The sequence below is a fragment of the Eretmochelys imbricata genome, chromosome 9, assembly GCF_965152235.1.
Source record: "Eretmochelys imbricata isolate rEreImb1 chromosome 9, rEreImb1.hap1, whole genome shotgun sequence".
NCBI classification, from domain to species: Eukaryota; Metazoa; Chordata; order Testudines; family Cheloniidae; genus Eretmochelys; species Eretmochelys imbricata.
The window spans coordinates 61,020,832-61,035,102 of NC_135580.1; the positions used below are offsets into that span (position 1 = coordinate 61,020,832).

Consider the following 14,271-nt stretch of genomic DNA (forward strand, 5'->3'; position numbering starts at 1 on the left):
GTATGGTCCATACACTGCACCCCTGTTCTAGGTAGACAGCTTCTCAGAAGAGTCGGAGGTGCCCACGACACTGACTGCTCTCTGCATGGCACTGTTCCCCAGGCTGGCACTCACCTGCCGGCGCACCCCCATCATCTCTCAGCTCAACACAGGGACAGTGTGTGGCACAGGTGGACTCCTGGTGCTCACCGAAGACATGCCTCTTCCCCACAATCAAGTGCTTGGGCTCGCCCGTGTGGGGCACTGCGGTTTCCCTGTAGAGAGTTCTGCTCAGGGCATCCTCCCTACCCCCATGCGGCAGCCCAGCTGGCTCGTCCTCCCTTGGTTTGAGGGGCAGAGAGAAGTGCAGGGCACTTGCTTCTCTGGCTCTGTCCCCCCCTACACTTCCAACTGGCTGTGACTGTCCCTGCAGATTCCTGAGGATGACCCAGCCAATGCACCTCCCGATGACACTGGGAAGAGCAGTGGCATGAAGCTGGGCAAGAAGTGGAGAGCCGTCATCTCCCGCACCATGAACAGGAAGATGGGCAAGATGGTGGTGAAGGCGCTGGCCGAGGGGAAGGTAAGGAGCAGGGTTCCAAGTCTCTGTGCTCAGATCCCAGGGTGTCAGCACAGGACAAAGGCCTGGAACTCAGAGAATCCACAGAACAGAAAGGACCAGTGCCCAGAGCGAGCTAAGATGGAGCTGGTGCCAGCTTGGCTGCCAGCCCAGCTCTTCCCTGGTGGCTCCTGTACAATCGAGGTTTTCATTTCCCAAAGCAGAGTTCCCAGCCCTTCTGATTGCAAAGAAAATCTTGTGAACATGACCTGATGCGCTAGGGCCTGCCTGAGCCTGCAGGGGGCAGCCCACCCAGCAACTCCCTCCCCAAGGGTACTTAAATCTGGTGCCTACCGATGACAGTGTGATGGCAACACTTTCTCTGCTGCTCCTTTTAGGAATTGTGGGATCCTGAGCGAGACTTGGGTATGAACATTCTTGCCTGTCTGACCTCTAAACCCCTGCGGGTGGGGTTCCTCTCTTAGTTATGCCTCTAGTGCAGGCATGTGGAAATAAACGCCTGCCCTGCCCTGGTGCATGAGAACAGATAGCACCCGCATGCAGGTGGTGGTGGGCGGGGGACTCCCCGCTGGCTCAGGCTACATAGTTATCCTGTAGTTGGGGCAGAGGGTGCTCCAGCCAGCCTGTATCTCACCATTCCTGAACCAGTGTCCCATTCATTCACCCCACCAGCTCCTCTGAGGCAGGGCACGGGCTGGTGGCTGCATGGCAACAGGGTAGCTGTTCCCGGGGTCTGACTCTCCCCTTCCAGAGAGAGTGCAACAGTTTATTTGATCACTCAGGTTCTGCTGCTTGCCACCCTTCACTGGACAAGCACCCGTCAGATGAGCTGGCTTTCCCCCCTCCCCTCCTCGGGCTCGCCTGACTGGCTTAGGGTTAGCAGGTTCCCCATGTGGGGTCAGAACCTCTGCCCTCACCTCTGGAGCTTGTTTCATGCCAGCCCCTTTTCACCTTTGTCCTCTGCCCTGGGCTGGCTTCCTGCAGCTCTGTGCCTAGCTTTCGATCAGGTTGGGGTTCCGCTCGCTAAGCCATTCTTCCAACTCTGAGAGCAGTCTCTACATCCTGGAGTGTGCACTCCCCATACCAGCCATCCCCTCCCTGAGATACTCGCCCGGCTCATTGCAACTTTAGACTAGTTCTTATCAGGCCTTCTCTGAGCCCCTCGCTGTCCCTTTCCATAAGCAACAAGGGTGAGCTCAAACTTCTGTAGCAAAGTGATTTTAAACTTACCCCAGCACTCTTCATCTCCCGCATGACTAGCCCGTGTCCACTGAAGGCTGGGTGGACAGTGTGAAGCAGCCAGGCCACAGCAATCCAAACAAAGGCAGAGGAAATGGAATGACTAGACGAGAAGGCGGGGAAGGGGGGCTGACAGCTCTAGGTGGACACTTCCCATCCACTGACCTAGACCCCCCCCCTCCAAGCAACTGAAACAGGAAAGTGAGCCCCTGGCTCCTCTTTACTCCACCACTCAGCATCACTTGCTGCCAGGAGAACCCCCCTCTGATATACCTGGACCCAGTTTTCAGACCCAGGAGTCCCAGGTCTGTGGATTCCAGATGGTGATCATTCTCGGAGCTCTCCCATTGCTCCTTTCTGTAGCAGCTAGCCCATGTGCTCAAGGCGGCACCCAGCATCTGTGCCCGCTGGACACAGAGAGCCAAGCTCGGGCCCTTGTTACATTGCTTTTGTGACGGTCTGAGTACCAGCCCCTCTGACACAGCCATGCTGCAGCCTTGCAGCCCCTCTGCCCCAGCCTACACTAATTGCCTTGGCCTCTGCCTGCAGGGAGAAGTGGGGGAGGAGGGGTCGATGTCCCCCATGTTTCTGGACAGCAGCCTGGAGGAGCCAAGCCTCGAGAAGATGCCCTTGTCGTACATGGAGCTGGAAGAGGACGTGCACACGCCGCTCAGCCGCCAGACATCCAGTGGTGAGCGCAGGGGCCGTGCTGCTCAGTGGGAGCGGGCGGGGAGGGGCATTTTCACATGCCACCATCCTCCCAGCTCCCCTCCCAGGGCCAGCTCTCTCCAAGCACCTCTGGAGACAGGAGAGGGCCCACCCCCAGCAGGAAGGGCAGAGGCTGGAGCAGTCTCAGCCTAGCCCACATGGACACAGCACCCTGTCGCCCTCTGGCATTGCCACTTGACTGTGCTCCCAACCCAGGAGGGGTGAATCCTCTTGACCGTTCTTCCCCCCTTTCCCTGCCAGCTCAGAGGGCAGCCCCAGGCCCCTGCTGCTAGGATGACCAGATGTCCTGATTTTATAGGGACAGTCCCGATTTTTGGGTCTTTTTCTTATATAGGCTCCTATTACCCCTCACCCTCTGTCCCGATTTTTCACATTTTGCTGTCTGGTCACGCTACATGCTGCCTGCCCCAGGGACAGTGCGGCACAAGGGCCGACAGGGCTTCAGTGATTGCCAGCACCTCTGCCACACTTTGGCCTCAGCCTCCTTGCGGCAGAGCCCTAGGCGAAGGTGGGAGAAGCCACCTTCACACTACCATGGCTGCAGGGGCTCGGGGCTGGCTCAGTTCATCTGGACAGAGTGCATCTCCCATGCGTTTAACCTGCTGTAACCAGGCTCAGGCTCGCATTTAGACCTTGCGGCTCCCTCACTACCCCCAGACTGCAGCGCCCTGGCTGCAGCCGGCACCCGTCCATGCACACAGGTGGCCTTAGAGCTGTGTGCAGAGCCGGGCTCAGACTTGGTGGCAAGGGTTTGTAAATGCAGCGCGCGTACATGCCCTTTGGGTTGCCAGGTGTCTGGTTTCAACCAGAACGCCTGGTTGAAAAGGGACTCTTGTGGCTCCAGTTGGAGCTGTGGGGGATGGCGCCTGCAGGAGCGAAGGCAAAGCTGTCTGGCTGCCCATGCGCCTAGAGGCTGCAGGGACCTGGTGAGCATTTCCTCGGAGCCGCAGTAAGCGCTGCCGGGATCCCGCATCCCTTCCTGTACCCCAACCCCCTGCCCCAGCCCAGAGTCCCCTCCCACACTCCAAACCCCTCATCCCCCACCCCACCCCACCCCAGAGCCCACATCCCCAGCTGGAGCCCTCACCCTCCTCTGCATTCCAAACCCCTGGCCCAGCATGGAGCCCGGAGCCCCCTCCCGCACCCCAAACCCCTCATCCCCGGCCCCACCTCCAGGCAAAGCCCTCACCCCCACCCCAACCCCCTGCCCCAGCCTGAAGCCCCCTCCCCCACCCCAAACCCTTCATCCCTAGCCCCACCCCAGAGCCCACCCCCCAGCTCAAAGCCCTTACCCCATCCTGCACCTCAACCCCCTACCCCAGCCTGGTGAAAGTGAGTGAGGGTGGGGAAGATCGAGCAACCGAAGGAGGGGGATGGAGCTAGCGGGGGGTGGGGCCTCAGAGAAGGGGCGGGGCTTCAGAGAAGGGGCAGGGTGTTCGGTTTTGTGTGATTAGAAAGTTGGCAACCCTACGTGCCCTACACACTGTTCATGGGGTTGTGGGGGTGATGTCGGGCAGCAGAACCTCACCTCAGGCCCTCAGCAGCCTCGTCCTGCCTCCTGACCCGGTGTGGCGAGAAGTAGCTGCGCGTTCCTTCACAGTGCAGAGAAGAGGCAGCAGCAGTGCCCCGGCGGTGACGGTCCCTTGCGGAGCAGGGGGAACCAGCTCTGCCCACCGTGTGGGAGGGGCACCCCTGAGCCTGTGTTAGGTGCGGATCTCACACGTGTCACTGGGGCTCTTGCTCGTTGGCAGCTGGAGGGTTGTGGCAGGCGCAGCGGAAACAAACTCCTCAGCCCAGTGCAAAGGACAGAGGCACAGTCACTTACCTAGTCACAGGCTGCCCTTGGGTGGGGCCAGCTCTCAGGAAAGGGAAGCAAAACCCCTGGCCTGGCCGGCACAGCGGGAGAGGCTGACATCTTGCCCCTGCTGCAGGAAGTGAATTGGGCTGCACCAGCCCCTGCACCACAGGCAGCAACCGCGACAGCATGAGGCTGGAGGAGCCCAGCCTGCCCTACAGTGGCCCTTTCTGCGGGAGAGCCCGGGTCCATACCGACTTCACACCCAGCCCCTACGACAGGGACTCGTTGAAGCTGCGGGTGAGTAAGGCCCGACCGGCTGGGGCAGGAGGAAGGCGGGTGCAGAGAGAACGATCTATTACTGAACACACACCACCGGGTCCACACGCGCTTGGCCTCAGCTCTCCCCCCGCTCTCCCTGGCTCAGCTGGATGAGCTGCTGGCTTTGCTGGCAGCTCAGCTGAGTGGGTGGGGGCTGGGCCTTTACCATAGCTGCCCATTCTCCTGGTGCGAATGGAAACAGAGTACAGGAAGGGCCCAAGTGCCCACTTTGGCAGTGCCAAGGGCCCAAGTGCCCACTTTGGCAGTGCTTCGTGTGTCATTCCCGCGAGACATGACTCCCATGCTGCACAGGTGTAGGTCATGCCACAAGGCACCAGGCGGCGTGAACTGGGACTAACACCCCCTTCCCGGCACAGCTGCTCTCCGGGGCCTGGCCCAGTGCATAGACACCCCATGGCTCAGGGGCTGGACAGGCCCAGCTGCTAGGAGAGCCCTCTCCAGCCTCACCGGGGCCTGCATTGCAGCAAGCAGGATCACCCCCCAGGCCCACTGTAGCCATCACAAAGGCACAAGCCCAGGCTGTGCCCCGTGGCAGGCCCCTCCTGGCAGCTCCCTGGGCAGAGCAGAACTCCACTGCTGGGAGGCTGGCTCTGGTGCTGGCTCTGCTGCCCCCACCAGCCCAGAGCCCCACCAGCCACCCCCACTGGCTAACAGGCTATAGAAAGCTCAGCCTTGTAGACTGGGCCAGCAGCCCCAGCACCCAGCCCTGTGCCCTGCAGCCAGGCCCCGCTATATCAATCCTGCAGCACAACGGAGTCAGAGAACAGCTGGCTCCCCAGGCACAAAGAGCTGCTGAAATTACCCTAGCCTCTCCCCGTCCTCCCAGTGCCCAGAATAAGGGGGGAGGGGCTGGGTCAGGGGCACACCTTACTCTGCCCCCCTTCATCACAGCACCTGAGCATCATGGGTTTAGGCCTCATGGGTTTCTCCTCCCACCCTCCAGGCAGCAGGGCCATAGCCCCAGTGTACATGGGGGGATCAAAGCCCAGAGAGGCTAATGGGCCTGTCCAAGGTCACACAGGGCCTCTATGGCAGATCAGGGAATTGAACCAGGGGCTCCCAGTTCCTAGGCCAGTCTAGTCCAGGGTGCTGCATGGACTCTTGGGAACACTGCAGCCTTGGCATCAGGGCAAGCAGCCCCAAACCAGTCTCTCACTCCCAAAGGCAGAGAGGAGGCTTAGAGCCACCTCCCACCCACAGATACCGGGCCTCAGCAAGGCTCTTCTGCTTCAGTCTCTGCTGTGTGCTCCCACTGGCTTAGCTCCTCAGGTCTCCCCTGGCGCTTCCACCCCCCTGAGCAGCTGGCTGGTAGGGTACTAAAACGCCAGCACCTGGCTGAGCCCCATCCGGCACTAGAGGAGCTGACCCAGCAGGTGCCAGTAGGGAAAATGTGGGGCAAAAAAGCTTGGCAAAGGCAGCCCCAGCCCTCACCTTCCTCACTGCAGGGGTACGAGAGAGGATGACACCCACCCCCAACCGTGGGAATGGCTACAGACGGGCTCCAGGGAACAAATGCCAGTGCCTTTGCCTGGCTGTCCCCTGCAGCACATCAGCTGTCCTGTGGGGGGCCAGGCCCCACCCGGTTCCTACCAGTGCCACTGCTAGGGGAGCCCGTGGGCACAGACCCAGCAACAACAGCACAGGTGGGACAAGCGCAGCCCTGTCCCACCTGCCAGGGGTAGAGGTTCTCAAAGGGATTCCTCTTTGTGTCTGGCCCAGAAAGGGGACATCATCGGGATCATAGAGAAGCCCCCCGTGGGTACCTGGACGGGGGTGCTAAACAACAGAGTGGGCTCCTTCAAGTTCATCTACGTGGACATCATCCCCGAAGAGCCAATGCCAGCTCGCAAAAGCCGGGGGCAGAGCAAGAGCAAGCGGCCCAAGCCCAAGACCTTACACGAGCTGCTGGAGCGCATAAACCTGGAGGTGAGAGCCTGGCCACGGGCTCTGGGGAAGGGGAGGACAGGCGACCTGCACAGACAGACACCAGCGGTAGGGTGACCATACTCATAGACAGACTCATAGATATTAAGGTCAGAAGGAACCGTTATGATCATCTAGTCTGACCTCCTGCATAATGCAGGCCAGAAAGTCTCACCCACCCATTCCTGCAATAAACCTCTCACCTATGTCTGAGCTATTGAAGTCCTCAAATCATGGTTTAAAGACTTCAAGGTGCAGAGAATCCTCCAGCAAGTGACCCATGCCCCATGCTACAGAGGAAGGCGAAAAACCCCCAGGGCCTCTTCCAATCTGCCCTGGAGGAAAATTCCTTCCTGACCCCAAATATGGCGATCAGCTGAACCCTGAGCATGTGGGCAAAATTCACCAGCCAGATACCCAGGAAAGAATTCTCTGTAGTAACTCAGATCCCACCCCATCTAACATCCCATCACAGGCCATTGGGCCTATTTACCATGAATAGTTAAAGATCAATTAATTGCCAAAATCATGTTATTCCATCATACCATCTCCTCCATAAACCTATAAAGTTTAATCTTGAAGCCAGATAGGTCTTTTTTTTCCCCACTGCTTCCCTTGGAAGGCTATTCCAGAACTTCACTCCTCTGATGGTTAGAAACCTTCGTCTAATTTCAAGTCTAAACTTCCTGATGGCCGGTTTATATCCATTTGTTCCTGTGTCCACATTGGTACGGAGCTTAAATAATTCCTCTCCTCTGGTATTTATCCCCCTGATATATTTATAGAGAGCAATCATATCTCCCCTGAGCCTTCTTTGGTTAGGCTAAACAAGCCAAGATCCTTGAGTCTCCTTTCATAAGACAAGTTTTCCATTCCTCGGATCATCCTAGTAGCCCTTCTCTGTACCTGTTCCAGTTTGAATTCATCCTTCTTAAACATGGGAGACCAGAACTGCACACAGTATTCCAGGTGAGGTCTCACCAGTGCCTTGTATAACGGTACTAACACCTCTTTATCTCTACTGGAAATACCTTGCCTGATGCATCCCAAGACCGCATTAGCTTTTTTCACGGCCATATCATATTGGCGGCTCATAGTCATCCTGTGGTCAACCAATACTCCAAGGTCCTTCTCCTCCTCCATTACTTCTAATTGATGCGTCCCCAGCTTAGAACTAAAATTCTTGTTATTAATCCCTAAATGCATAACCTTACACTTCTCACTATTAAATTTCATCCTATTACTATTACTCCAGTTTACAAGGTCATCCAGATCCTTTTGTAGGATATCCCGGTCCTTCTCTAAATTGGCAATACTCCCAGCTTTGTATCATCCGCAAACTTTATTAGCATGCTCCCACTTTTTTTATTAGCATGCTCCCACTGCTGAGGTCAGTAATAAAAAGATTAAATAAGATTGGTCCCAAAACCGATCCCTGAGGAACTCCACTGGTAACCTCCCTCCCGCCTGACAGTTCATCTTTCAGTATGACCCGCTGTAGTCTCCCCTTTAACCAATTCCTTATCCACCTTTCAATTTTCATATTGATCCCCATCTTTTCCAATTTAACTAATTCCCCATGTGGCACCATATCAAACGCCTTACTGAAATCTAGGTAAGTTAGATCCACTGCCTTTCCTTTGTTTAAAAATTCTGTTACCTTCTCAAAGAAGGAGATCAGGTTGGTTTGGCACAATATCTACCTTTTGTAAAACCATGTTGTATTTTGTCCCATTTACCATTGACCTCAATGTCCTTAACTACTTTTTCCTTCAAATTTTTTTCCAAGACCTTGCATACTACAGATGTCAAACTAACAGGCCTGTAGTTACCCGGATCACTTTTTTCCCCCTTTCTTAAAAATAGGAACTATGTTAGCAATTCTCTAGTCATACAGTACAACCCCTGAGTTTACAGTTTCATTACAAATTCTTGCTAATGGACTTGCAATTTCATGTGCCAATTCCTTTATATTCTTGGATGAAGATTATCTGGGCCCCCCGATTTAGTCCCATTAAGCTGTTAGAGTTTCGCTTCTACCTCAGATATGGTAATATCTACCTCCATATCCTCATTCCTATTTGTCATGCTACCATTATCCCTAAGATCCTCATTAAAGACTGAGGCAAAATATTTGTTTAGATATTGGGCCATGCTGAGATTATCCTTAACCTCCACTCCATCCTCAGTGTTTAGCGGTCCCACTTCTTCTTTCTTTGTTTTCTTCTTATTTATATGGCTGTAGAACCTTTTACTATTGGTTTTAATTCCCTTTGCAAGGTCCAATTCTACTTGACTTTTAGCCTTTCTCACTTTACCCCTGCATGTTCTGACCTCAATAAGGTAGCTTTCCTTGCTGATTCCTCCCATCTTCCACTCCCTGTAGGCTTTCTGCTTTTTCTTAATCACCTCTCTGAGATGCTTGCTCAGCCAGCTTGGTCTACAACTCCTGCTTATGAGATTTTTCCCCTTTCTTGGGATGCAGGCTTCCGATAGCTTCTGCAGCTTTGACTTGAAGTAATCCCAGGCCTCCTCTGCCTTTAGATCCATAAGTTCTTCGGTCCAATCCACTTCCCTAATTAATTTCCTTACTTTTTGAAAGTCAGCCCTTTTGAAATCAAAAACTCTAGTCGCCAATTTATTTTTGTTAATCCTTCCGTTCAGTTTGAACTGAATTAGCTCATGATCACTTGAACCAAGGTTGTCACCTACAACCATTTCTTCTATGAGGTCCTCACTATTCACCAAAACCAAATCTCAAATGGCATCCTCTCTAGTCGGTTCAGCAACTACTTGATGAAGGAATCCATCAGCTATCGCATCTAGGAAAATCTGAGCCCTATTATTATTACTAGCACTTGTCCTCCAGTCTATATCTGGGAAGTTAAAGTCTCCCATGATCACGCAGTTCCCATTAGTATTTACTTCATTAAACACATTAAAGAGGGCTCTATCCATATCCAAATTAGATCCCGGCGGTCTACAGCACACCCCAAGCACTATCCCAGGGGAGGCTCTAGTAGTTTTCTTCCCCATTGTGATTTTTGCCCAGACGGACTCGGTCTTATCCATTCCATCGCCTCTTATTTCTTTACATTCTACCTCATCATTGATATACAATGCTACTCCACCACCTTTGCCTTTATTTCTGTCTTTCCTAAACAGCACATACCCTTCAATACCTGTAGTCCAGTCATGACAACTATTCCACCATGGTTCTGTTATCCCTATAATATCTGGTTTCACTTCCTGCACCAGTAGCTCTAGTTCCTCCATTTTGTTACCGAAGCTCCTCGCACTGGGGTACAAACATCTTAATTTTTGCTGTTTGGCCTCGCTCACATTCTTTACCCAATTAGGCACGGACATTCTACAGCCAGTATGACCTATTAGACTGGTATCCACACTGCCCTTCCTCCTTATGTCCATTCTCCTACCCACGGCTGTATCCTTTCTTACTTTGTTTTCTTCCCTCTCAGTGCTAAAATCCAGCATGGAGATTACGTCCTGTTTTGGCTGGGACAGTCTCTTTTTTTAAGCCCTGTCCCGGCCACCCTGACTTTTTTTGGCAGAAGCGGGGTGCGCAGGAACAGGGCGGGCAAGCGGGTATGCCAGCCCCGCCCAGGGAGGGAGGCAGGGCTCAAGCAGCGGTACTGACACCAGCCCCAGCCTCGTTCATCTCTCATACCAGTGACAGCTCTGCCAACCTGCTCCATAGGATCCCTGCACCATTCAGTGCAGCCACACCAAACACGGGGAATGAAGCTGCAGTGCAAGGCGTCAGAATGCTGCAGTTCTTATCTATAGACCACAACACAAACTATGGCACGTCTGCTTAATCATTTGTTCCTCATTATTATCATCACACACACCCCATTACTAAACCCTCCCCAGTGGATATTGCCAGCTCCAGGGGGCAGAGTTAAGGTGGCCTGGGGTGGGGGGCGGTGTACCTTTAACTTTGTATTTCCTGATTTTCAGAGGTTTAAGTTTGTGTTACCTTAACTCTTCATTTGCTGGTTTATAGAGGTTTCAATTTAACCATTCTTGATATACTGCGGGGGACACTAGGCAGCCTCATCTCTGCATTAACTGATTAAGTAGTTTACTTAGTTTTTAGATTAAATTCAGTTTTCACCTGCCCCCACATTTTCAGCTCTAAAGCTGCCACCAGCAATTAGATTGATAGTGAGTAACAATGCAGTAGAAACTGCTAGGAGGTAGCTGGAGGTTTGGGTAGCCAGGCAGAGACAGCTGGAAATTCTGGCACCTGAGAAAGAATGGGAGGCAGTTGGGATTGTGGAATAAACACATCAGCTTGATCTATAATGTATAACTAATGGAAGAAAGGGGAAGTTGATAGAAATGAATTTAAATAAGAAGTTACGCGTTGTAGAAAACTGATAAGGGAAGCAAAGGGACACAAGGTGAACTCAATTGCCTTCAGAATTAAGGACAATAAGGAATTTTTCAAATACATTAGGAACAAAAAGAATCCCGATAATAGTATTGGTCCATACTAGATGGAAATGGTAGAATTATCAATAATAATGTATAAAAGGCAAAAGGTTTCATTATCTAAGGAAAAATAATGATATAGTCTCATCATATTATGACAATAGCACTCTTTCCATTTCAGTAGTATCTCTGGAGGATATTAAATAGAAGCTATTAAAGTCAGACATTTTTAAATCAGCACGTACAGATAACTTGCATCCAAGAGTTTTAAAATAACTGGCTGCGGAGCTCACTGGATGTTAATGTTGATTGTAATAAGTCTTAGAGCACTGGGGAAATTCTAGAAGACTGGAAGAAAGCTAATGTTCCAATTTTTAAAAAGGGAAAATGGAATGACCTGGGTAATTATAGGCCTATCAGCCTGACATCGATCCCACCAAGATAATGGAGTGGCTGATACAGGACTTGATTAATAGAAATTTAAAGTAGGGTAATGCAAATCAACATGGCTTTTATGGAAAATAGATCCTGTCAAACTAACTTGATATCTTTTTTTGATGAGATTATTATCTTGATCAACAAACTTGTAGTGTTGATGTAATAGACTTCTGTAAGGGATTTGACTTGGTACCACACATTTTTATTTAAAAAAAGCCCTAGAATATCATCAAATTAACATGGCACACATTAAATGGATTAAAAATTGTCTAACTGATAGGCCTCAAAATGTAACTGTAAACAGGGAATCGTCATTGAGCAGGTGTGTTTCCTATCTGACCTTTTTATCAATGACATGGAAAAAAGTATAAAAATCACTGAAAAAGTTTACAGATGACACAAAAATAGGGGTAGTAGTAAATAATGAAGAGGAAGGGTCACTGATTCAGAGTGACCTGAATTGCTTGGTAAACTGCGCACAAGCAAACAATACATGTTATATTCATCTGGGAACAGAGTGTGTTGGCCATATTTACCGGATGGGGGACTCTGGCCTGGGAAGCATGGATTCTGAAGGAGATTTGGAGTTGTGGCAGCTAATCAGCTAAACACAAGCTCCCATGATGATGCTGTGGCCAAAGGAGCGAATGTGATCTTGGGATGTATGAACAGGGAATCTCAAGTAGGAGCAGAGAGGTGATTTTTCCTCTGTATTTGGCACTAGTGCGACCGCTGCTAGAATCCTGTGTGCAGTTTTAGTGTCCACAGTTCAGGAAGGCTGTTGGAAAACTGGAGAAGGTTTAGAGAAGAGCCACAAGAATGACTAAGGATATAGCTACACTGCGCTAAAAGACCCATGGCACCACGTCTCAGAGCCCCGCCAATTGACTGGAGCTGTGGGGCTAAAAAGAGGAATGTAGATGCCTCTCCACCTCCCAAGTCTACTCTGCTATTTTTAGCCCTGTGCACCCGAATCAATTGAGCCAGGCTCTGGGATTCAGTGCCATGGGGTATTTTACTGCAGTGTAGACATACCCTAAAAGCTTAGAAAACTTGCCTTAGAGTCACAGATTCAGAGAGCTCCATCTGTTTAGCTTAACAAAGAGACGGTTAAGGAGTAACTTGATCCCAGTCTGAGTATCTACATGGGGAACAAATCTTTAATAATGGGCTCTTCAGTCTTACAGAGAAAGGTCTAACATGATCCAATGGCTAGAAGTTGAAGCTAAACAAATTCAAGCTAGAAATAAGTTGTAAATTTTAACTGTGAGAGTAATTAACCACTGGAACAATGTAGCAAGGGTCATGGTGGATTCTCCATCATTGACCATTTTTAAATCAAGACTGGATGTTTTTCTAAAAGATCTGCCCTAGGAATTATTCTGGGGCAGTTCTCTGGTCTGTGCTGTACAGGAAGACAGACTAGATGATCACTGTCAGGGTTCCCTCCCCACTCTGAACTCTGGGGTACAGACGTGGGGACCCGCATGAAAGACCCCCAAGCTTAATTCTACCAGCTTAGGTTAAAAACTTCCCCAAGGCACAAATCCTTTCCTTGTCCGTGGACGGTATTGCTGCCACCACCAAGTGATTTAGACAAAGATTCAGGAAAAGGGCCACTTGGAGTTCCTATTTCCCCAAAATATCCCCCCAAGCCCCTTCACCCCCTTTCCTGGGGAGGCTTGAGAATAATATACCAACCAATAGGTTAACAAAGTGAGCACAGACCAGACCCTTGGGTTTTTAGGACACTAAAAACCAATCAGGTTCTTAAAAGAAGAACTTTATTATAAAGAAAAAAGTAAAAGAAGCACCTCTGTAAAATCAGGATGGAAAGTAATTTTACAGGATGATAAAAAGATTTAAAATACAGAGGATTCCCCTCTAGGCTCAACTTCAAAGTTACAAGAACAGGAATAAACCTCCCTCTTAGCATAGGAAAAATTCACAAGCTAAAACAAAAGATAATCTAACGCATTTCCTTGCTATTACTTACAATTTCTGTAATTTTAGATGTATCATTTCAGTAGGAGCTGGGTTACCTGCTTGGTCTCTCTCTTTGTCCCGAGGGGGAACAACAAAGAGAGCACAAACAAAACCTCGCCCCCCCCCAGATTTGAAAGTATCTTCTTTTCTTATTGGTCCTTTTGGTCAGGTGCCAACCAGGTGATTTGAGCTTCTTACCCCCTTTCAGGTAAAGGAGGGATTTTATGCTACCCTTAGCTGTATGTTTATGACAATCACAGTGGGCCCCTCTGGCCTTGGAACCTACATCTGTTCCTGTTAATCAAATTGGCAACAAAATAGTTAATACTGACAAGGGTTAAAGGCCATGATAAGACTAGCATCGGCCCTTGGAGTAAGAGGGCCATTCAACACCCAGCTGGCAGATCTCACTGCAGTGGTCACACTGTTCCTCTTTGCACGGGGATTTTTGCAACCTCATGTGCTAGGAACAGGGTTTTTAAATGAAAGTTGAGATTCTGGAGTCCAAGTCTGCCCAGGGTGAAGCTCTCAGCTGAGGGATACAAAGGCTAGATGAGTGTCTCCAAGGATATACGCTCTACAGGCTTAGCTGTTGTGTGAGGTTGATTGTCTCTGTCCCCAGGAGCACATCTCCACCTTGCTACTGAATGGCTACCAGACCCTGGATGACTTCAAGGAGCTGCGGGAGACCCACCTGAATGAGCTAAACATCATGGACCCCCAGCATCGTGCCAAGTTGCTCACAGCTGCTGACCTGCTGCTGGACTATGACGGTAAGAGGCAAACACCCGCTCTGCTACCT

General features: G+C 50.9%; 1 protein-coding gene across 1 annotated transcript in view; it reads left to right on the forward strand.

Moving 5' to 3' along the window:
• SASH3 (SAM and SH3 domain containing 3) overlaps positions 1–14,271 on the forward strand; it is a 29,865-nt gene that overhangs the window by 12,881 nt on the left and 2,713 nt on the right. The window contains exons 3-7 of the mRNA XM_077825953.1: positions 413–562; positions 2,348–2,489; positions 4,459–4,622; positions 6,384–6,590; positions 14,092–14,242. Of these exons, the coding sequence (XP_077682079.1) occupies positions 413–562; positions 2,348–2,489; positions 4,459–4,622; positions 6,384–6,590; positions 14,092–14,242 (814 nt within the window). The remainder of the gene's footprint in view (positions 1–412; positions 563–2,347; positions 2,490–4,458; positions 4,623–6,383; positions 6,591–14,091; positions 14,243–14,271) is intronic.